The 23,174-nt window shown below is 33.7% G+C and overlaps 1 protein-coding gene across 4 annotated transcripts in view; it reads right to left on the bottom strand.

Annotated features, from left to right (window-relative positions):
* LOC115888956 (RNA-binding protein Nova-1) overlaps nt 1–23,174 on the bottom strand; it is a 208,641-nt gene that overhangs the window by 120,352 nt on the left and 65,115 nt on the right. For 3 of the 4 annotated variants that reach the window (XM_030908844.1, XM_030908842.1, XM_030908843.1), the window contains exon 2: nt 22,573–22,605. The exons of the other annotated variant lie outside the window; for it this stretch is intronic. In XM_030908844.1, coding sequence (XP_030764704.1) covers nt 22,573–22,579 — 7 coding nt within the window. In that variant the 5' untranslated portion in view covers nt 22,580–22,605. The remainder of the gene's footprint in view (nt 1–22,572; nt 22,606–23,174) is intronic. 4 annotated transcript variants of the gene reach the window in all.

Here is a 23,174-nt window from a genome sequence, read left to right as displayed (position 1 = left end):
ATGAAAAATTGCGAAAGATGACTTTCAATAATGTTTCTTATTATTTAATAGATATCAAATAATATAGAGTACATCAAAATATTTAAAACTCAATCTCAGTTTTTTACTTGCGCAAGTTCAATCAAATACACATTGTCCACTGTTATTTATCGGAACAAATTTAAATATAAAGACCTGGTTAGCTGACCTTGAATTGCGGACGACGTAATAAGTTGACATTCCGTTAAATAACAACTTGTCTAGTTACCAGAGCGAAATTATATATAAACAAGCGTAATTTTAGTTCGCTCTCAAGATCAATGCAATAATGAAAGTAAGGTTTCAGGTTAATGGAACAAAATATGACACTAGTTAAAAATTGCACCTGTTGATTTTCGCTATTATTATTAATCGCCGTAATTTTACTGAATTAAAAACCAGTAGGAAGTTAAATATAATGTAAAAATTATGCTTTAACATCATCAAGGGTTGAACATTATGAATCAGTTTCAAAACTACACAGGTTCAAAATAACCAGTGAGTCGAATACGAGAGTACTGGAAAATACCTCATGGAAGTCTCTAGCTGTAATTTATGTTAGAATAAAATAACACGCACATTATAGGTGCAGCGAAAAAACTGACAGATTCGCTGAAGCGGCCCTCACACGATCAATAATATTGTCAATATTTTGGATTATTGACAATATTATTGAGCGTTTGAGCGTACATATTGAAGTACTTTCAATATGTTGATGGATTTTCGGGACCCTGAAAATACTCGACAATATTAAAGGCGGAGCTAGTCGTATTGACAATATATTCATCGTTATGTCGCATGATTGACAAGAATAGACTAGTTTATTGGTAACAGTTTTGGATCGCAATCATCAGCCTCCTGTTTCTTAACGTACTCTAGAAGATTTAGTTGGCCAAACCTTTTTCTTTTTGATATCTATTTTTTTATCCAACGCCTTTTAATAAATTTTTTCCTCGATTTTTTCTCACTTACATATATGCCAAAATGATGGCAACACACGCTTTTATTATCTTTTATTTTTTGATATAGGGTATAAAATTCACACTTAATATCTGCACAAAACTTAATATTGATATACCTATGTATTGACCGTGTCAGGCCACCTTTCAAATATTGATAAAATATTGACAATAAAAAATATTGGCAATATTATTGATCGTGTAAGGGCCGCTTAAGAACACAGCCATTTTTAATATAAAACCGGTCCCTACCAGCATCGCTGCGAATGGCCTATAGCAGAGATTACAGTTAAAATCAAAAACATCACCCTTCAAACCTTCAAGAAAAACTAGTATAGTATAAAAGTAAGTACAATTAGAGAAACTTTGTAATACTTCCCCAATATAAAGAAACAAAGATAATATTTTGGTTATGCAGAAGCAATCTTAACTGTAACTGAAATTCTAACCCGACATTTGAAACCTTTCCAAAGTGAAATTACGTGACACACTACTCTACAAGGGACGTGAAAAAAAGCAAAAGTATTTTAAGTTAACGGGTCCTTTTTGTTGGTAAGGCTAATCTGGCTTTGGGTACTGTACCTACTTCGTTTACGCGGAATCCGAACCGCGGTTCTCGGCCATATCATGGTCAATAGCCTACAGACTTGGCGAATGTCTAAATCGATCCTATACTAGGAGATATCTGTAACTAATATACAGTGTGCGTCTATAGATTTTACATCGCTCCTGACATAGAACAAGAGCACGACAAAATTTCCAGACGATCAGCCGTCTATCCAGTCGCATCGCCTAAGGTCGCTTAACTTCGGTTATATATCTTCTATTGGTGTTTCAGCTACGTTGAAAGAAATAATAGAAATGAGTAGATCCGGTATTTTAAAAGAGTTGGGACCAACCTTCATGGACCTACATCCAGGTTCCAGTTCTACCAGATCATTATCATTCTATCCTTTAATTCTGTTTTGCATGAAGCAATCCGCGCTCAAAAGTTTTGTAGTCCGTTAGGGAAATCTGACGTTTGCGTTTTGCCAAATCCTTATCACCTGATCTTAGTTGTTCTATTTATTTGGCAGATGTACCTTAAGGTACAAATTTATGACTATAAGGCAAAGCCGAGGGCAGAGCATTACCGAACTTTACGTACTAATAAAAGATATTCGAAACGCATTACAGCCTTTCATCCACTTCATTCAATCCAAAACTGCCGCATAAGGCAGTTTTGGATTGAATGAAGCATTCAGGCTTCATGCTAGAAGCACAATAACCGGCATTTTAAAAAAATTAACACCGATAACATTTTTATAAATAAAATGGCATTTTTTTCCAAAAAGAAAACTAAATTTTAACATATACTCCTCGTCTGCTGCTTTCTTTGACGAACCCTGTATAATCATAACATATTCCATAACTTCTTGTATTTACCAATAAAGTAACAATACTAGACACAAATTTCAAATAATACAAAATAAATTCGAATACGGTAACGGTTCCGCAAAAGTAAACATAAAAAACAATAAATACAACTCAGCAGCCAACTACAATTCTCTTTTTATTCCAATACTCTCCAATAGTGATTTATTTCGCTGCATCGTTATGTTTTCGTTATCTACAGACGACGTGGCCGGTTCGCTGTCAGCAATGCAGTTCCGCGGATAGGGGGCGATATTCAGTAGGATCTACACCATTACTACCGGCACCGCAGAGGGGTCCATGGATTCATATCCATCCGGACATACTCATTTCTAGTAGCTGGGTCATTGCCCTCAAGGGATGTGAACTGAACGACAGTTTAATATACGTTTAAACAGCCATGGACGACCTATGGAAAACCCTGTTTTTTTCTAAATTCGATTAGTTGGAAGGTTAGACGATGTGTGTCCCCAAAGAGGGGTCAATGCAAAGAGGTCAAATGGAACTAAAAACCACAACAGGTCAAATGGAACCAAATACAAGAGGTCCAATGGAACTAAAATGCTGCATTTCCTTTGAATTATCCCTGTTTCCCCGACCCTCTAGTATATTATAACAAATTGATTTAGATTATTTTGAACTTATACCGAATATACTATATCTATCATCATCATCATCATTTTCAGCCTATTTAACCATTTCCAATTATGGTGTAGCTTCTCTCACATATTTAGACACTTTCTTTGTAGTTGGGCCCATTATTGTCTGTTGTTGGGTATGCGGGCCTTAGTTATCCCTGCTAATTTCCTAATATCCTGGTCCCATCTCAGGTTCGGTCTTCTTCTAGGTCTCTTAATTCCTCGTGGGTACCATTTTGTAATTTTTTCTGGTTCATCTGTTGTCCGTCCTTCTAGGCAGGTCCTGCCCATTGCCACTTGAGGGATTTGACTCACTGGATGATATTTATTACGTGGGTCTTTTGTCGTATCCAGTATATTTCTTTTAGGGTCTCTCTTGGTTATTCCCAGCATAATTTTTCGTTCCATTGAACGTTGTGCGAGATGCAGTTTCCTTATGATGTCCGTTTGAAGTGTCCAGGTTTCGAATGCATAGATCATGACTGGTAGTATACGTTGAATGTTTTCTTCTTTAGATAAAATGGCATTCTAGATTTGAATATGATCGAGTTTCTTCCATAAGTACTCCATGCTAACTTAATTCTTTGGTTGATTTCTGGTAGTACAGATCCCGATTTTATTGTCCCAAATACATATAATATTCTTCCACTATTTCCGTGTTGTGTTATTTATTAGAATCTCTTTTATTTCCTCTCTACTAGTTCGTTGTACCTTACTTTAGTTTTTGCTAAATTCATTTTGAAACGTACTCTATAGCTGGCTGTATTTAGTTAGTTAATTTGTATTTGTAGTTCTTCAGGACTATTGGCGATTGGACTATGTCATCAGCAAATCTTAGATGTTTAAAATATTCTCCAACTATTTTTAATCCTTTGTGGTCCCATTTAATCTGATATAACTATCTAATATATTATAACAATATTTTAACCAACTGATTTAGATTATTTTGAACTTCGAATATCAAATATACTATACATCTATATAAATTTATAATTAATAACTATTCAATATTAATCAACACTGATTTTATCCTTTTTGGGTATCTAAGAATCTATTAGAATAAAATCTCGGCTTTCGTAATTCGCTATTGATCCAGCTAGTAATCGGAACGGCGTTATATAAGCTGGTATAAAGTAATTTCGCTTGGCGCTCAAGATCAATGCTGCATTGAAAGTAAAATTTGAGGTTAATAGGACAGATCGTGCCTATTGAATTGGTTGGCGACTGCGATTTTTTACCATTTTGCCTACAAACTTTTGTCATCCTCTGAATAGAACAAATCGATCGACGGCTACCCAAGATGTTCCTGTTTTATTTAAGTGGAGCAAATCGATAGAGGTTTAAGGTCTTGTCGGGGAATAAAGAGTTATGTAGACGGTGGATTGTCTAGTCTCGAGTTATTGATAAGATAATACCTGAAGTATAATATATTATGTTTAACTGAAGTGATGTTATATTATTACTAGTTTAATATATTATATATTATGTTCTTTTTAATTAATTAAAGATAAAAATTTTAAGTACACTGACTGCCACGCAAAACGGACACATTGAAATTTTAAAGTTCAATATACAGGGTGGTCCGAAGTGTATTCCGGAAACATTCCGGCAGAATATTCTGCAGATAAAAATAAGTAAAAAAGTTCGTATAACTGTATGTCCTAAAATGCTTAGTTTCAGAGATACAGGGTGTAAAAGTTTCATTTTTATTTCGCTGTTTTCCAAATAATTTCTGAAGTACCGTCACTATTTGGAAGAAAATTGGGAGTTTCTTGACATGAGAAATTTGATTTTGACGTCAACATGACTCCTACTTATAGAGGCTTCAAACAAGTTAAAAAATATATAGGTGGCGCCTACATATTTTGTAACTGGTTTGAAGAGTAATAACTTTTTGTCCGTACCTGCATAAAACTACTGAGTAAAAAATAGAAATTATTACATTTACGACGTTTTTTACGTAAAAAAAATCTCTTGATAAAAATTGCTACGAGTAATGGTTCACGAGATATTTAGAATAGAAATTATCAATACCTGTCGTCATGGCACAAATTAAACATGTTGACTAAATAGTTGACTGAAATCAAAAATTTGAAAGGTCTTTGTGTCAAAAGTTTATGATTAATATTACTCTTCAAAACAATTTAAACACATTTAGGTGGCGCCCCCTACAAATAGGGCTTATATTCACATCAAAATCAAATTTCTCATGTCAAAAAACTCCCAGACACCAATTTTCATCCAAATGATGACGTTACTTCAGAAATTATTTGGAAAAAATCAAAATAAAAATGAACTTCTACACCCTATATCTCCGAAACTAAGCATTTTAGGACATACATTTATACGAATTTTTTTACTTATTTTTATCTGCAGAATATGCTGCCGAGGTTTCCGGACTACAGTTTGGACCACCTTGTATATCTAAGCGCAGTGGTTTTAATGAATTAGCTCACGCTTGAAAACGGTCATTGATACATCTGACCTGAACGTATAAAATATCAAGATTAGAAACAATATCCGTCTAAGAAGATATTTAATTTCCCATTTTTAATCTCATGAGAAAATAAGAGCATATTCAATATACTAATTTCAACATAGTACTTTATTCCTTCCTGCAATCGATCATCCTCGACATCCTCCCGTATCCCGTCAGCGACCAGTCGTCGCCGCCTGTAAGAATCATTACTTGCCAACTTTTCTGGGTCAGCAAGTTGCCGGTTGTCGCGAGCACTGGCGGCAAACAGCCTTGAGCAAAAATTAATTAGACAAACAAACAGGGGCAAAAAGGCGAGATAAGAACGCGATCGTGGTCTAGTTTGACGATTTTGTTCTCGTTGGTCGGCGAGATTGTCGTCGATGTTGCAACGAAAGTGAAGGATAGATACTATTCGCATTTTACGCGGATTTATTTATGTGCGATTGTTGTTAGTCGTGAGAAGTCGTAAAGAAGATCTGTAATGGACACTTTTGTTACAGACCTAGATCATAAACACTTCGTCGATGCATCTGCACAATTAGATTTCTCATATCGTTACCATTATCATTTTCAGATTTATTCTACCATTAAGCAAGATTATGTCTGCCTTGTATATTTTTTATCAGTAGAATGTAGAATGTTCAGCACGGGGCTTAATCACCGCGACCTTACAGACCTATTGTGTATTCCCCTTTCTTGAGTTATAGCGGGTTATAACTCATTTCGAACAGTTTCAATGCTTTGACAAAAGCTAGTCTCTGGGGCGGCTCCACAGAAGCTAGCTCTCTATCTTCAACATCAGCCGTACCAAAGTTTATGGTACGAACGGTTGTCGTCTCGACGCACTCAGTAATAAGGTGTTGTTCTAGTGTTTGTCCATTTTCCCCACAGAATTGGCATTCACCGTTGTTTCAGCTTTACGGATGGAATCCTCCAGGTTCTTCAGTTCCTCTTTAAGCTGGTTTCCGCTTGGAATGCAGAACTATGATGCAGAACGGTTCTGGTTCAGTTAGTGGAGTTATTACTCCTTTTCTAGCTAGATCGTTTGCTTTTTCATTGCCTTCTATCCCTTGCCTTGATGACCGGGCACTAAAAGTGAGAACTTTATTTTCTTTGCCTAATTTATTCAGCTTCTTCTGGCGTTCTTTGACCAACATCGAATTGATGGTTAATGAGTTGATCCCTTTTAATGCTGCTTGACTATCGGATAAGATGGCTATTTTCTGTTTTCGATAGTTCCTATCTAAGATAAATTGTACGCATCTTTCGATAGAGTAAATTTCTGCCTGAAGGATGCTGGGGTAGGTGCCTATTAGTTCAGAGTATTTAGTTTTCAGATACATCCATGTATTCTGTTATCGTACTGTTTGATGCCACCTTGTTCCTGCTGGTTTTATAATGTCGCAACCCTATTGATTTTTACTATATTATACTGTATAATTCGGGTTGGTCCATCCTTTCATCAGTAATTATCTTCAGATGGCCTGCCGGTGACCATTTAGGCATTATATTCATTATCCACCCCATTAGATTCGTAAGATAACAATTCATCTTCAACATATCCAACTTATATTTTATCATTTAAAAAAACGTCTTTTCAAGTTCCAAACTTAAAAAGATCAGTGTTTAAACAAATACGATCTAAACCACCTTACAAGTTTCTTAACCGGAAACAGCCCTCTCAGATATCATTCAAAACGGCTGGAGCCAATTGCATAAACATTCTGTTTGAATTCTGTGAAAATTCTGTGTAAATGTATGATACAATTCTACAAGAGGCTCCTACACTTTGAATGGATAAATTTAACTTAAAGTAACGCAGTACCATAAAACTATATAAAAATGATACCTATAACATATACCTACTTTAATTTCGTGGGAAACCATTAGACCTCTAAACGGCAGAGATTTATTTTGAAGTTTATGTACAAATGACAGAAATCCGGTGTTCAAATACATCCCATTCGCAAGCTCTAGTGCAGAACTAGTTTCTTCTGATGTTTGGATATATTTTCATTCCCGAAGATTTATAATCAATGTCAGAAAATATGCTGGTGTGGAGGATGTTTTATATCTTTTTTAAAACAGCTGTTTGTTGGTCACGCTAACTTCTGCCTTATCCAATTTATCTACTAGGTCATTCCAAATTTCTATAGCATAATTACTAACATTAGATGGTACTAATTTCATTATCGATTCAAGACAGCCAGGACCATTTCCAAATAAAATCCCTTTGATGGAACTTTTTTTACGGAAATAGCGGCATCGGCGAAGTTTACAGAATAAAACATATCATTGACCGATGTGGAAAAACTTAGACTTAGAAATTTTAATGTTATCGATAATGGACAGAGTTACAAATACTTAGCCATATAGGATATGAATTTAACTGGAAATAAGTTCATATTTTTTTGGAAATCAGATTTAAATTTTTAAAAAATGAGAAAAAGTAAAAAAAAAAGGATTTTTTGATTTTTAATAAATCTTGATTTTTTTGCACCGTGTTTTTTATGCCCCTTTCTGATAATACTGTGTCATTTTAGTGTTCCATATTTCACCATTTTTTCACTTTAGATGACCTGCCCATTATAGTTTCAGTGGTTTAATTCTGTAAATCTCATCTTCATTAAATCCACTGCATTACTGTAATTTTCATTGTAAGATAACAATTCATCTCCAACATAATCAACTTACTTATATTTTACCATTTAGAAAAAATGTCTTGCCATAATCTTTGTCTGGTTCAAAGACCAAAAAATATTCTCGATTTAAACAAAATCGACCTAAGATACATTACAAGTCCCTTAAGTGGATACCATCCTCTTAGAGAGCATTTGAAAGGAATGGGCCCAGTCGAATAAACGAAGCGAATTAAATGTAATTGTGTGATACAATTCCACAAGAGGATCTAGCACTATAAAGAGATAACTTTAACGTACACAGTGAAATGAGAAAAATAGCCGACACAAGAACATAAGCTTGCAAAATCTTGAAGTCGCTAGACAACTTATAGGTCAGAGTCTTTTACATGAGATCTAAAAAAACGTAGTTTAACAAACAGCACTCATGTTGACTCATGTTTATAAAAAAATACAATTTCATAAAAATACTGGAGCTATTCAAAGAAGTGATTTTATAAAGAGTGGGAACAAGAATAATTACTAGGAGACGAATCGTCGCTCAATATAATATTATAAATTACGTAAATAGAAGTTGTTTAAATGTAACGAAAAAAATATACTGGGTGTATCTCCAAAGTGGCTCACCCCTATAACTTTTTTATTTCTTCAAATCTAAAAAGAAGATTTGATATGTTGGTATATCACATAAATTAGGACTGATTGACGTATTCAATTGCTTTCTGTTACACCGCATGTCACTTCCTGTTACACCGGAAATGACTACAACTTTTGATTTTTAAGTAACACCCTCGATACTTTTTTTACTTCATTTGATAGAAAAGAACATTCTGTATAGAATGACGTAACATATGTCAACTTTTTACGTTTTCAATTAAAAAAATAGCATTTACAACTTCAATTTAGAGTGCCATGGTCATAAATGTAACGAACATTTGACTTGAAATACCAAGTGTGTGGCACCAAATTACTTGTAAATAAATTCTTTTTCCAAATATGCTAACAAGCCATCGTTTTGATTTCAAAAAAATTTAATTTTTTTAACTGACTAGAACAACACACGAAAAATATTAGACGATCAAATCTATTTTTCCAAGACTTCTTGATTAAAACTTTGTGTTTTTAACACAGCCCCTGGCACTCTGGATTGAAATTTCAAATACTGTTTTTATCTGTCTATATCAGAATTTAGTTTTCTATCGAATAAAGTAAAAAAATACCGAGGACCGAGAGTGCTATTTAAAAAATTATAGTCATTTCCGGTGAAACAAGAAGTGACCGAAATAATTGAATACGTCAAACAATCTTGATTTATGTCATATACTGTACCAAATTCCATTTATTTATCTTAAAAAATAAAAGTTATACAGGTGAGCCAGTTTTGCGAAACACGTGGTATATACAGGGTGAGTCTTAAATAAGCGCAAATATTTTCAGGGCTGGTAGATCTCGATAAAAGAAACATATTTTCTCTTTACCGTGTCCTTACCGAGTTATTTCACTTTGAAAATTAAAAAAAAAAGTTTTTTGCTTAAATTTTGAGAACCACTAGATCTTTACTAACTAAAAACCAAAAAAAAAAATCTAAAATTCCAAATTTTGAAAAAAAAATCGCGAAAAAATCGCATAATCGTATTTATGGGGTCGAAATACACTACCCCTAAAAATATGTGCACTTGTGTAAGACTCAACCTGTATAGAAAAGTTTTTTTCTGTTGTATTATCGGGCATAATTTTGATATAGTCAACTAAAGGTCACCGTATAAAAATAATTCCCAAAATGGAAAGGACCTGATACCGTTGCACTCGAATAGCACCGATGGCGTTAATATACCGTTACGGTCATTGGCGTACGTCGAATTAATTCGGCGGTGGTCAGCGAATAACACGGTCGCAACCTATGTCATTAAAGAGAGAAAAAGAGAGATAAAGATAAAAAAGAAACGAACGGATTTAGAAGCATGCAGAAGATGTTTAAAAAACAGGTTGTCAGTGAGTTTTAGGCTGAATATAAAACACAAGAATGCATAGGTATAATATTGAAGTTCATTTCGGTATTAAATACAATTAATTATAAATTATTCATCTTATTTTTTCTTATGAGAGAAAGCACAATATTGTGTTCGTATTTAATAGAAAAAAAATTAAATAATTACACACAAATTACAATAAAAACTCAAAATAGACATCAACACAAGTTTTATTTTGGACTAATATAATTGGTTTGTGATATTTTCTATAATTTGAATTTTCTTTTCTTTTTGTTTAATAATATTTTTTTCTCTTTTTCGATTACAGTTTTCTGATTTTTTTGTTCAAAATATTCAATTGTCTAACAGTTTTTAATCAAAAATTATACATTTTGATATCATTTTACGAACATTTTCAAAGGTCTTCAAAGTAGATATTTATTACCAATAAATTAAAACATGTATTATGTAATTTCTATATGAAACTAAATTCTATTTTCTATTTATAACATACCAAAATATGAATTCATTTCTTAAAATAATATTTGGTTATTTCTTATATTCCTAATGTCCTAGATTTTGACTAGAAACGATTCTATCACTTCAAACCCGATAGTTGGGAAACAAAAATGTAAGGAATCAAAATTATTTTTAAAATTGTTTACATAAATTTATACGTAAGCATACATATTATAGCTTCATCATATACAGGGTGTTTGATAAAACATGTGCTATCTCTCGTGGAGAGATTCCTCACATAAAAATAAAATTTATTTTCATATCAACGTAGGTCCAATTCTGCTGTGTTTCGTAGCTGCAGAGTGTTAAAGTCTTAAGTTAATGATATTAATTTTTTTAAAGGTTGCTATTAGACTTGGACCAAGGCAAATTAATAAAATTGCGTTTATCTCGTCAAGGAGGCCGAAATCGATAAAAGATCAAGAGACAACTTTTAATCGGCATTATACTGCTTACACTATTTCGCTAACAAGAGGAAAAAAAGTGGCGTACATGCTTTTTTTAGAAAAATATTCCACTGATAATCCATATGCACGTCCCTGGTGAATATGTCGACACTTTTTTAGCTTTAAAATATGTCGCATTTATAATAATTTTAAACCCTCAAAATTTCATTCAAATGCTAAAAGTACTTGGAAGAAAATTATAGTAAATCGAAAAAATATTAAGACTTTAACACCCTGTAGCTACAAAACAAAGCAGAATCTGACCTATGTTGAAATGAAAAATAAATCTTATTTTTACGTAAGGAACTGAGAGATGGCACATGTTTTTTTAAACATCCTGTATATCTTCATCCTATATAAACCAAAATGTTTTCAGATATCAGCAACGTGCATTCATTGTACGAGTCTTAGTAATAAAGCCCCTTAACATTAACAATAGCAATTAACTATTTATAATTTCATCTGATAAATTCTTATCGGTACAATATTCCACACCATAGTAACAAGATTAGTGTTGGATAAACTTTTATTTGGCCGAAAATAAATAATTCTCAACCACAAAAAGACCGTAAAATTATACAAAATAAATCAGACCACTTAAAATACTGAAACTGCCGTGTCATTGTAAAAACCAAAATTCATTGGCATACAATTAAAGTAATAATTTTAATTAAATAAAGTAGCTACCGACAAGAACGGAATGCTTTGTCTTAAGAATTGTAAATAAAGGGATGAGTAAGGTAATTTTACATTTCATTTAACTGACTTTTTCTCTCTGATCTTATTTTCTATAGTACTACATAATGTTCATTTCTAAACGTCAAATACAACAGAAATAAAAATGTCTTCATCTCTCAGTTATTCACTTAAAGTAGTCAGACACATACAGTTTTTCCTTAAGGTTTGTTTTTCCTTAGATCGTTAGTTAATTTGCCAGTTTTCTGTGTGGCTACCTTTTCTTATGCTCTATACAGTGCGGAAGGTGCCTCTCGCATGTAAGTACTTGTAATGCGTGTCACCAGTTTTTCACTCATCAGTACACAAAGGCCCAAATTAACGAACTAAATACCGCTAGCAATAAAGTGAGTCTCAAAATGAATTTAACAAAAACTAAAGTAATGTACAACGAACTAGTGAACGGAAAAGACATTCTAGTAAATAACACAACACTGGAAATAGTAGAAGAATATACAGGGTGACAATTTGAAAACGAACAGTATTTAATATTACCTCTACCTGTGCCTCTACCGATGATGAGTATGAAAATTTGGCGAAATACGTCAATTTACATATCAACGGGGACAATTTTTGAGGCATTTGTTGTCGTGTTACTTTCAACCCTTTGACCCCCAGGGTCCCCACCTACCCCTAAAATTTTAAATGGCAACCCTATTTCTTTTACCATTTTTGTGTTCTTTATAAAATTCTCAAAAACATAATGCAGTTTATGTAGAATTCTATAAGAAACACAAAAATGGTAAAAGAAATAGGGGATGCTATTTAAAATTTTAGGGGTAGGTGCCATGGGTGTCAAGGGGTTGAAAGTAACACGACAACAAATACCTCAAAAATTGTCCCCCTTGATATGTAAATTGACGTGTTTCGCCAAATTTTCATACTATCATCGGTAGAAGCAATATTAAATACTGTTCGTTTTCAAATTGTCACCCTGTATATATTTGAGACAACTAATAACACAGCTCGGGATCTCTACCACCAGAAATCAACAGAAGAATTAAGTTAGCATAGAGTGTTTATGGAAGAAACTCAATCATAGTCAAATCTAGAATGCCACTTTATCTAAAGAAGAAAACATTCGATCAATGTGTGCTACTAGTCATTTAGTCATGACTTATGCATGCGAAGCCTGGACACTTAAAACGGACATTATAAGGAAACTGCAGGTCGCACAACCCTCAATGGAATAAAATAAGCTGGGAGTAACAAATAACCAAGAAAGACCGTAAAAGAATAGAGTGGATACGACAAAAAAACCAGGTAATAGATGTCATCCACAGAGTCAAATAGTAAAGAGTATTAAATGTTTAAATCGTCCAATTACAAGTTACCTACCTAATTAATCATATTTCTACTGACAGACTTGGCAATAGTATAATATTGTCTCATTGTAAATCGGTTGCCTCTAATCCAACAAAAATATACGGAAAATCCAATGTAGATTAAGAAGAGAAATTCAAGGCGTTAGGGGGCGTCCAAAAATTTCGTGAGGCGTTTTTGAGCATTTTTGTCTCCCCCTCCTCCACTGGTAGGTTGTAGACTGTATGTGAGGGGGAAGTTAATCACCGGGACCATATAGGTCTATTGTGTCCCCCTTTCTTGAGTTATATCTCATCATACAGTCTCAGGGCTTTGACAAGAGGCAGTATCTGAGTCGATTTTACAGAGATTATTTCTCCATCCCCGATGGTACTAAAGTTTATGCAACGAATGTTTGTCGTCTCAGCGCGCTCAGTGATGAGGTGTTTTGGTATTTCCCCATTTTCGCCACAGAATCTGTATGCGCCGTTGTTTCTTAGCTTCAATCCACTGACACAGCCACTGAGACATTCATTGAAGTGGCCTCTGTCCTCTGTTAAAAACCCCATGACAATCCGAAGATTGTACTTACGTAAATCAAGGAAAATCATTTGTTTGCCCACTGGTGAGATGTCGTGAGATTTTTCTCGACCCCCCTCCCCCCCTAGTATAACCTGATATCTCTTATCTAACCTGAATTTAAATGCGTTGGATGTAAAAAACCAATTTGCTTTATTATGTTTATTAAAATTAGTAAAGACTAGTATTTTAGATTGTTTAGATCATAATCTAAGATCACAGTGATAACATTAAATAAAACTACTGGGAACACTAAATGAGAACTACAGAAATGGATAAGGCACATTCATTCAAATTCAGTCCATGGAGATTAGTGCACGGTCTCAAGAATGACTATTGCTATACCAACAAACCCATGTGATCTTCAGTAGAATAATCTGCTCCTTCAACCTTCGCTCTGATTTAGCCACTCAAAACTGTTGTTACTTGAGCAAAGTTCAGTAGCTCGTCTTGTGAAATCTAAACTGAACGCATAATTTTTGTGCCACTAAGGAATCGGAGATCACATTTTCGATAATATATCAATACTAAATAACTTTACACCTATTCATGAATTTTAATACACAGAAGAATTGACGGCAGATTCAGACGCTGATCATTTCATATGATCATGTGCATTGAGTAGTAGTGAAAATAGTAAAATCATCTAAGCTGTATTCCGTTTCATACCTTGGTATGGTTTCCCAATTTCACTCCTCCAACTCCCAGTGGATGACATACCAAGATTGGAAGAGAGAAAAGTTTGCTCAACAGGATCATATTATAACCCGGTATACTGACGCTTCCAAAACCAAAGGGACAGAGATAGGAGTATTTGGGCCGAAAACTAAATACTCCAAACCAATGGGCACCTACCCAGCATCCTTCAGGTAGAAACCTACACTATCGAAAGATGCGTACAACTTATCTTAAGCTGCGTATAAATATGTCGAGACGAGTGCGAGAGACACCCGAGACGAGTCAACCTCAAGCGGATTTGAGGCTGACTCGTCATATTGGGACGGGGTCTGAGCTTCGAGCCGAGCCTATGCCCAGCCGGACGGCGTTGTCTCCGTTTTCTCCGGAGCCTTTGGCGAACCATCAAAAGGATTGGAGCGTCTATTTAACCAGTGGCGTATACACCGCGGCTCCGCGGAACAATTGCCTCGAATCTCAAGGGGCTCGGTTCCACATCCCATTTTTATATAAAAATAAATATTCTTTCCTTTATTTGTAATAATGTTAATAATGCATCCTAACTAGAAAGATGCAATTTTGTCTTCTCTAAAATAGTATAGGTAAGTTAGCCAAAGTAGGTAAATCTCATATACAAAGATTTATTAGTGATTTCTTTTATAAAAACATGAAAATTTTATGAAAAATGAATAAACGTAATGAACTTTTCGTCGAGTTATTAACGGCTCAAACGTAAATTATGCGCTATTTCTGCTGAACGGAATTAAAGATGTAAAACAAGCTTCTTTACATATAGGATACATAGAAGATAAGAGAGGCAAATCGAGTGTGTTGAAAAAGGTGGCCATGCTCTCAGAAGTTCCTTACGGTACTCTCATAAATAAAGGGAATCGACAAAGAAAGGAACGATTCGATATAGAAAAATCCAGAAATTTGAACTATCCAGACTACTAAGAAACTTAATTTATGGCAAATATGAAAATAATAAAGTTCCCGCCATAGAAATAATTAAAAAAAAACTCTCCGAGCTTTAAAAAAACCCTGTTCAGAAAGCACATTACGGCGAAGGTTTAAAAAACTGGGAATTAGATTTAAAATTATATACATAATAATATTTTAAAAATTATTAATAAGCGTGCTGCAATGATGGAAAGCCATAGAATAATAATGTGGCGAATTGAATACCTTGAAAAAATATACAACTTTAGAAATGAAGAAATGCAGATATATTATTTACAATATATATTCCAGGTTAGTTATTGGCATTTAAATGTAGATTTAAATTAATAATTTAAATCTTAATTACTTAAATTTCTAATTTTTTAAATAAATAAAGTCGAATTAGGTCTTATCTTACAGCGCTTTCAAATGGAACTTCAATGGACTTCGAGCAAGTACCATGAGCTTATATGAACAATTTCACCTGGGTCGCGTATGCTCCGTCCGGATGAGCTATCTTGAAAGAACATCCGTGCGGACGCTCTGCGCGTACGGCCCGCTCCATCTGAAAGCACTGTTACTCTATAAAATTTTTATAGATATACAAACCACATACAAAATATATTATTGAATAAAATAATTAAAGACTCAAAAAAACGGCACTGACAGAAGGCTCCGCCGCCGCCGCTGCCGTGCCGTTATCTCCAGGTATCTCAGTCGGCGTTCTCCAGTTTTTTTTAATGTAAACAGTCCAAATATAATTTAAATTTATCATGAATTCCTTTAATTTATCTAGCTTGTTTTTTTACCTATTTTGAAATTAAACAAACATATACAGGGTGTTTCAAAAAACATGTTCCATCTCTCGTGGGGAAGTTCCTCACGTAAAAATAAGATTTATTTTTTATATCAACCAATCCAATTCTGCTTTGATTCGTAGCTACAGGGGGTTAAAATAGGGTTCCCAACCGTCCTCTATTCCAGAAACAGTCCTCTTTTTGATCTGATTCATGGGCGCCGGAAGAATGAAGTTTAGGGGGGGGGGGGCAAGGTAAAAATGAATAAAAAATTGAAACACATTTTTTATTATTTTACACCTAAAAATTTCGGTAATTATTGGGAAAACTGGAAATCGTCCGATTTTCACCAAAATTGGTATACACACTATTTTGAGTTCGTAGATTACGAATCTGAACTTTTTTCTTGGCGGTCTCTTACCGTTTTTCAGAAAAACCGAAAATTATTTCAACATTGAATTTTTCTTTATTTCGGCCCTATAAAGTAATTATTTCACTATATTTCCGTTATATTATAGTTTATCTAAAAGCTGCACTTGATTGGGGATAGAAAAATGTCCAAAATTTTACTGAAAAACACTTTTCTTAACAAAACAACAAAGAAAATTGAGACCAGATGGAAGTTTGACATTTGATATATCCTTCTTTCTCTCTCCTATGTTATGAGAGAGACAAATATATTCTAAACCTAATCTAGAAATTTGAAAATTTACAACGTTGCCATATCTTCTATTTTTCGGGTGATTAGGGATTTTAAATAAATTTCCTATTATGAGATCGACAAATAATTAAATATACCTACCTACCTATATCCACAAATTTACGCGGAAGAGTTTTGATTGCATTGGTTACAACTTCCATGCGGAGGGTGTTAATCTTTTGTTGTTATATTATATCAAAAAAAGATTAACCCCCTCCGCAAAGAAGTTATATAAAGACTATTTATAACCACGAAGTTGTACGAAAGAGATTCGCTTGCATTGCTTACAACTTCTTTGCGGAGGGGGTTAATCTTTTTTTGATATAATATAACAACAAAAGATTAACACCCTCCGCATGGAAGTTGTAAGCAATGCAATCAAATCTCTTTCGTGCAACTTCGTGGTTATAAATAGTCAGTTCTCGTTGGTAAAATAGCAATTATGGGAAGGAGCCGTTCTTCTGGCGACCGCCTTTCGTAATCCCAGAATGAGCGAAAAAATCACGCTAAATTTAGGTTTAGCATTGGCAACGTTGCTTTAAATGCCAGAAACACATAACCCAACATTTTCAGATTGTTTTATGTTTACTTACTGTTAGTTTATGTCTTGAAAAAAAGTTTTGTTGACAATGGTTTGCTTTATTTTAATAAGTTTTGAGTATAAATATTTTTGTGTATTTTAAATATTTATCGCATACCGTTTATATAACTTTTTGGTAAATTCTCGACATTTGAGCGACGTTTCAAAAATGTTTCGCCTGTGCCTTTTTTATCCTCTCGCCCCTATTTTTTATTTTCAAAGTTGCCAACCCTAGGTTAAGTGTTTTATCATTTTCTTCCAAGTGCTTTTAGTAATTTGAGATCGTTTGATGACTGATTTAGTTCTGATCCGGGTAGTTTTTTTGTATAAAACAGTGCCACCATCGTCGATTTTTTTCGTTAAATGCGAATAAGAAAATATCCTGATTATATTCTGGCCTTATCCCTTATTATTTTTATTTCCAAGCGATCTTAAGTTTATAACATATACATATATTTTATTTAATTGTTAACATTAGGGTAGTTTTACCAATTGTGTATGTGTGGAATTCCACTGATATGTGTTTTAAGTTGTTTGTTAAATTTTTTAAATTTTTTGATTGTATTTTGCTTTCTTAACTTTGTAGTGTCCTGAAGATGCAAATAAATTTTGCGAAACGTCGACAAATTTAAAACAAAGGACTTCTGTTGATTTTTTCGATCCTAATCCAATTAAAAAACACATTATACTTAAATTTATTAATTAATTTTTTAAAATATTGAATGGTATCGAATAATACTTTAATGTATTTATCAATATTTTAAAGTATCGATACTTTATATTCAATACAACCGATACCAAAATATAGATACTGCCTCAGTATTGCATAGCCCTATGAAGAATTTTGTGGGTTCGCCAAAGGCTCCACTGAAAATGGATAGCCGCGAGACAACGCCGTTCGACTGGGCAGGGACTCTGCTCGAGGCTAAATCGCTCGACTCGAGGCTATAATATGACGAATTCCGCTTGAGGTTGACTCGCCTCGTCCTCGTCTCGGCATATTAGTACGCCTTTTGGAAAGAATTTGCTATAGCCTCGTTTCATACTCGTTTCGGGTTTGTCTCGTACTTGCCTCGGCATATTTATACGCGGCTTTAGATAGGGATTATCGGAAACAGGAAATACCTTGTCCGCAGTCAAGCAGAACTAAAACCAATCACCTCAATAACCACCAATTTAAAGTTGGTCAAATAATGCCTAGAGAAGCTAAACAAATTAGGCAAAAAATATAAAGTCCTTCTACTCTGGGTGCCAGCTCACCAAGGGATAAAAGACAATGAAAAAGCAAACAATCTAGCTAGAAAAGGAGCGAACACTTCACTAACTGGATCAGAACCGCTCTGTTTCCAAAATGGAAACCAGCTTAAAGCGGACCTCAAGAATCTGGAAAACTCCATCCATAACCTGGAATGGGAATCCTCCAACGGTCTAAGACGCTCGAAATTTTTTTTCAAAACTTACGTCAGAGAAAAATCAAAGGTTTTCCTTGATTTAAGTAAGAACAATGACGTGATCCTGTCCAGAGCCAGTACTGGAAATACCCAAATGTATAGTGCAGTAAAACTCTGAATCAGGAAAAAGCCGAATGTCCACTGGAGAAACAGACAGGGGCATAGGTACAGCAAGGCCTTTATCCAAGGACCTAGCTTTAAAACCGCAACAGAACTGCTAATGCTTAGCAGGAATAAATTGCGGATTACAACAGGCCTCTTGACAGGACACATGGCTGTCAAGTGTTATCTGAACAAACTCAACCTGTATCAAGGAAGTATTTGCTGCAGACTCTGCGATAAAAATCCTGAAACAGCGGAGCACATAATATGTCACTACGCGACTCGAGATCGCACGCGACACTTTTTATTTGGGAAAGCTAGGCTAGAATCGGAGGAACTATGATCTCCTCCTATCAAGGACCTGCATAAGTTAGTGCAGGGCACAAGGATAGGAGAATGGGTGCAGATATAGAAAGGGGACAAGGGACAAGCACAGTAGGCCTCACAGGTCGCAGTGTTTCCGGCAGAGAACGGCCCCTTGTTATAAACCATCCCAAGATTATTTTTAACAGGTCATTGTCTCCTCAACGAACACCTCATTAGATTAAATATAAGAAATATGCGGGAAAATGGGGAAACACCAGAACACCTCATCACTGGCTGCGCCGAGACTACAACCATTCGTATCATAAATTTTGGTACGACTGATATCGGAGATGGGAAACTAGCCTCTGTGAAGACGTCTGAGATACTGGCTTTTGTCAAAGCCCTGAGACTGAACGAGTTATAGCTCCAGAAAAAGGGCACACAATAGATCTGTAAGGTCGCGGTAGTTGACTCCCCTCCCACAATTTTACATTCTATATTCTATTTTTCAATGTGTTGCCTTAATTTAAAAAAAATATTATTACGGGACACGGTTCCGAAACAAATAGCCGTCATTATTGTCACCAAATTAACCAGCACAAATCTGCTTTTTCTAGTTCGTTTGTCAATTATATGTCATTCAATCTCTTTTTTTTCAGAAAAAAAACTTAAACTGTCTGACGAGTTAAACGGCTCATTTACAAAGTATTTTTCAACATTGAAATAATAAATCAAGCATGAAATAATACTCTGTAATATAAATATTGAATTTTAAGAAAGTCACTATCTAACAGTTCTCTCTTTCCTTGTACAGGGTGTCCCCCTAAGAATAGCTCTCGGCTGTTTCTCGGAAAGTATCAGCCGTAGGGCCTACGGAAAAAAAAATTATAACTAAAGGGACTATGAGAAATTGCTGGAAATTATTTTCAAGTTTGTCAAACGACCGCTAGAGGGCGCAACTGCTATGAAAAATAATAAAATAATTTTTTTACAGAATTTTGCCTAGATAATGAGTACTGTAAATAATAGCTTCATAATCTTCAGTAAATTTTGGATTTTTTTTATTAGAACCATTTTCCCCTATTTGCTAAAATAAAGTGGTGAGGGAAGGTTAGATCTATCTTTATTTAAATATTAATAAATCCGGACTGGATGATCAGAATCCAACAAAGGAGAGCTCGTTTAAAAGAGCATTTCTTACTGTATATTATACTATAAAAATAATAATAATAAGGTTTGGAACGTAGACGCTAGGGCGAGTTTTCTTACAATTTAACAAACAAAGCGCGTTTATTCAAAAAAATTAAATACGATAGTATACGTAATTTTAGCTGATAGTAAAGAGTAGTAAAAGCTTATAAAGTCAGCGAAAACCGCATCGTGATATCTTCTTTCGAACCGAAGATATTAGCAAAATTATAATAAACACCAAAAAATATGCCCTTAATTACCTTATTTTTACAACACGGTATCAGTAGCCCTCTTAATTATGCCCATTCTAACAAAAAACTAAGATAGAAACAGGTAGTTTATTTTAAAATCGACGAAATACCAGAATGCCATAATACCAGATGTATTAATATCTAATAATTAAGATATCAATAACAGTGAAGAAGAAACGATGATTCAGTGAAGTCATGGTAGGCTTTGGAAAAAAGTTGCTTTTGACGTAATAGTATAAACGTCAAATTGTTATTAGATCAACATTTTGATAGCCTTAGCAGCGTTTTTTATCTTTTGATTGTTTTTTTTTCAAAATGCCAACAACTTCAACTACTTCAAATAATAAAGGCATTTTGAAAAAGCAATTAAAAGATAAAAACGCTGCTAAGACTATCAAAATGTTGATCTAATAACAATTTGACATTTATACAATTATGTCAAAAGCAACTTTTTTCCCAAGCCTACCATCACTTCACTGAGGCATCGTTTCTTTTTCACTCTTATTAATATCTTAATTATTAGATATTAATGCATCTGGTATTATGGTATATCGTCGATTTTAAAATAAACTAACTGTTTCTATCTTATCTTTTGTTAGAATGGGCATTATCAAGAGGGCTACTGATACCGTGTTGTAAAAATAAGGTAATTAAGGGCTTATTTTTTGGTATTTATTATAATTTTGCTAATATCTCCGGTTTGAAAGGAGATATCAAGATGCGGTTTTCGCTGACTTTTTAAGCTTTTACTACTCTTTACTATCAGCTAAAATTACATATACTGTCGTATTTAATTTTATTAAATGTCGTTCAAAACCTTGTTATTATTATTTTTATGGTATAATATAGAGTACGAAACACTATTTTAAACGAGCCCTAGTTTGTTGGATTCTGATCATCCACAGTCCGGAGTTATTAACATTTAAATAAATACAAATGTAACCTTTCCCCACCACTTTATTTTAGCAGATTGGGAAAAATGGTTCTAACAAAAAAAATCCAAAATTTACTGAAGATTATGAAGCTATTATTTATAGTACCCATTATCTAGGCAAAATTCTGTAAAAAAATTATTTTCTTATTTTCCATAGCAGTTGCGCCCTCTAGTGGCCGTTTTACAAACTTAAAAATAATTTCCAGCAATTTATCATGGCCTCTTTAGTTATAAATATTTTTTTCCTCAGGTTTTGCGGCCAATACTTTCCGAGATACAGCCGAAAGCTATTCTTAGTGGGACACACGGTACAAGGTTCTACTCTCTGGCTCTACTATTTTATCGAACTGTTTCGTATTTTACCAATATTTTTCAGGAACCGATCCTTATAGTAGTTTAGCCAAACTGGATTTACAACGGAATACAACCTAAATAAAATGCTAAATATAATTCGACAAGAGAAATAATTTTTTCTTACCTACACTTAATTTTCAAAATCCATTTTTCATAAACAGCGCTGTTTTATACATATGGTCTCTGCATATTGAATATAAATTTCAATTTTAAAATTAATTTGAATAATATGCACTCAATATCATATTTTCAATAAAATATAATTTTCATATATTTCATATTAAAAATAATAATCATGAATATTACGATCTCAACATTCTATAGATATTTTAGAACATTTTCCTTGTGTTTTTTTAAATATTCTAAAATATTGAAATAGTAGTGTGGAAAAATACTAGGCATTTATTTTAAAAAGTTTATGATAAAATTAATGAATCCTTGAAAAAAATATTGCATTGTCATCACAAAGTTGTCACGTCATCACAATTTTCAGTAAAAATTACACTATTAAACAGTATAAAAACAAAATGGAATATTAAAAAGCAGATTTTAAATTATTAGTAGATGCATACAAAAATTAATGATTGACACATACCTGTCATACCGATGCCCTCGTCAGAACCTCCATCTGTAACAAAGATATTTTCAATAAATCTATGTAATCAAACTATTTTGATAAAAGCACTAAAAATATCTGTATAGAAGAAACTTTCACGTATGAAGATTTTAAGTCCAAGTATTGTACACTACGCATTTATATATCTTTTATACTATCTCTATACAACAAAATGAATTATTGGTTCCGCGATCGTAGTGCTACGGATATAATAGTAGCAATCCATTATAATAATGATTAAGTACAGATAACATATAACCCGTTCTCATAAAATTAAATTAAAACGTATACTTCAATTGTAATTGCATAGATTTTGTTTCTGTATTATATTAGAAAAAATTTGAAATACTCTTGTATCGAAAGGTTATTATTTTAACATATGCTTTTAAACAAAGATTTTTAAGAGAAATAGGGATAAATATTTAAATTATGACTATACAGGGTGGTCCGAACTGTATTCCGGAAACTTCGGCAGCATATTCTGCAGATAAAAATAAGTAAAAAAGTTCGTATAAATGTATGTCCTAAAATGCTTAGTTTCAGTCAGGGACGCGCCATCCATATGGGCAAGGTCGTGCGGT

Source organism: Sitophilus oryzae, unplaced genomic scaffold, assembly GCF_002938485.1.
Source record: "Sitophilus oryzae breed Bouriz unplaced genomic scaffold, Soryzae_2.0 scaffold_810_pilon_pilon, whole genome shotgun sequence".
NCBI classification, from domain to species: Eukaryota; Metazoa; Arthropoda; class Insecta; order Coleoptera; family Curculionidae; genus Sitophilus; species Sitophilus oryzae.
This window is presented reverse-complemented; position numbering and strand designations above follow the sequence as displayed.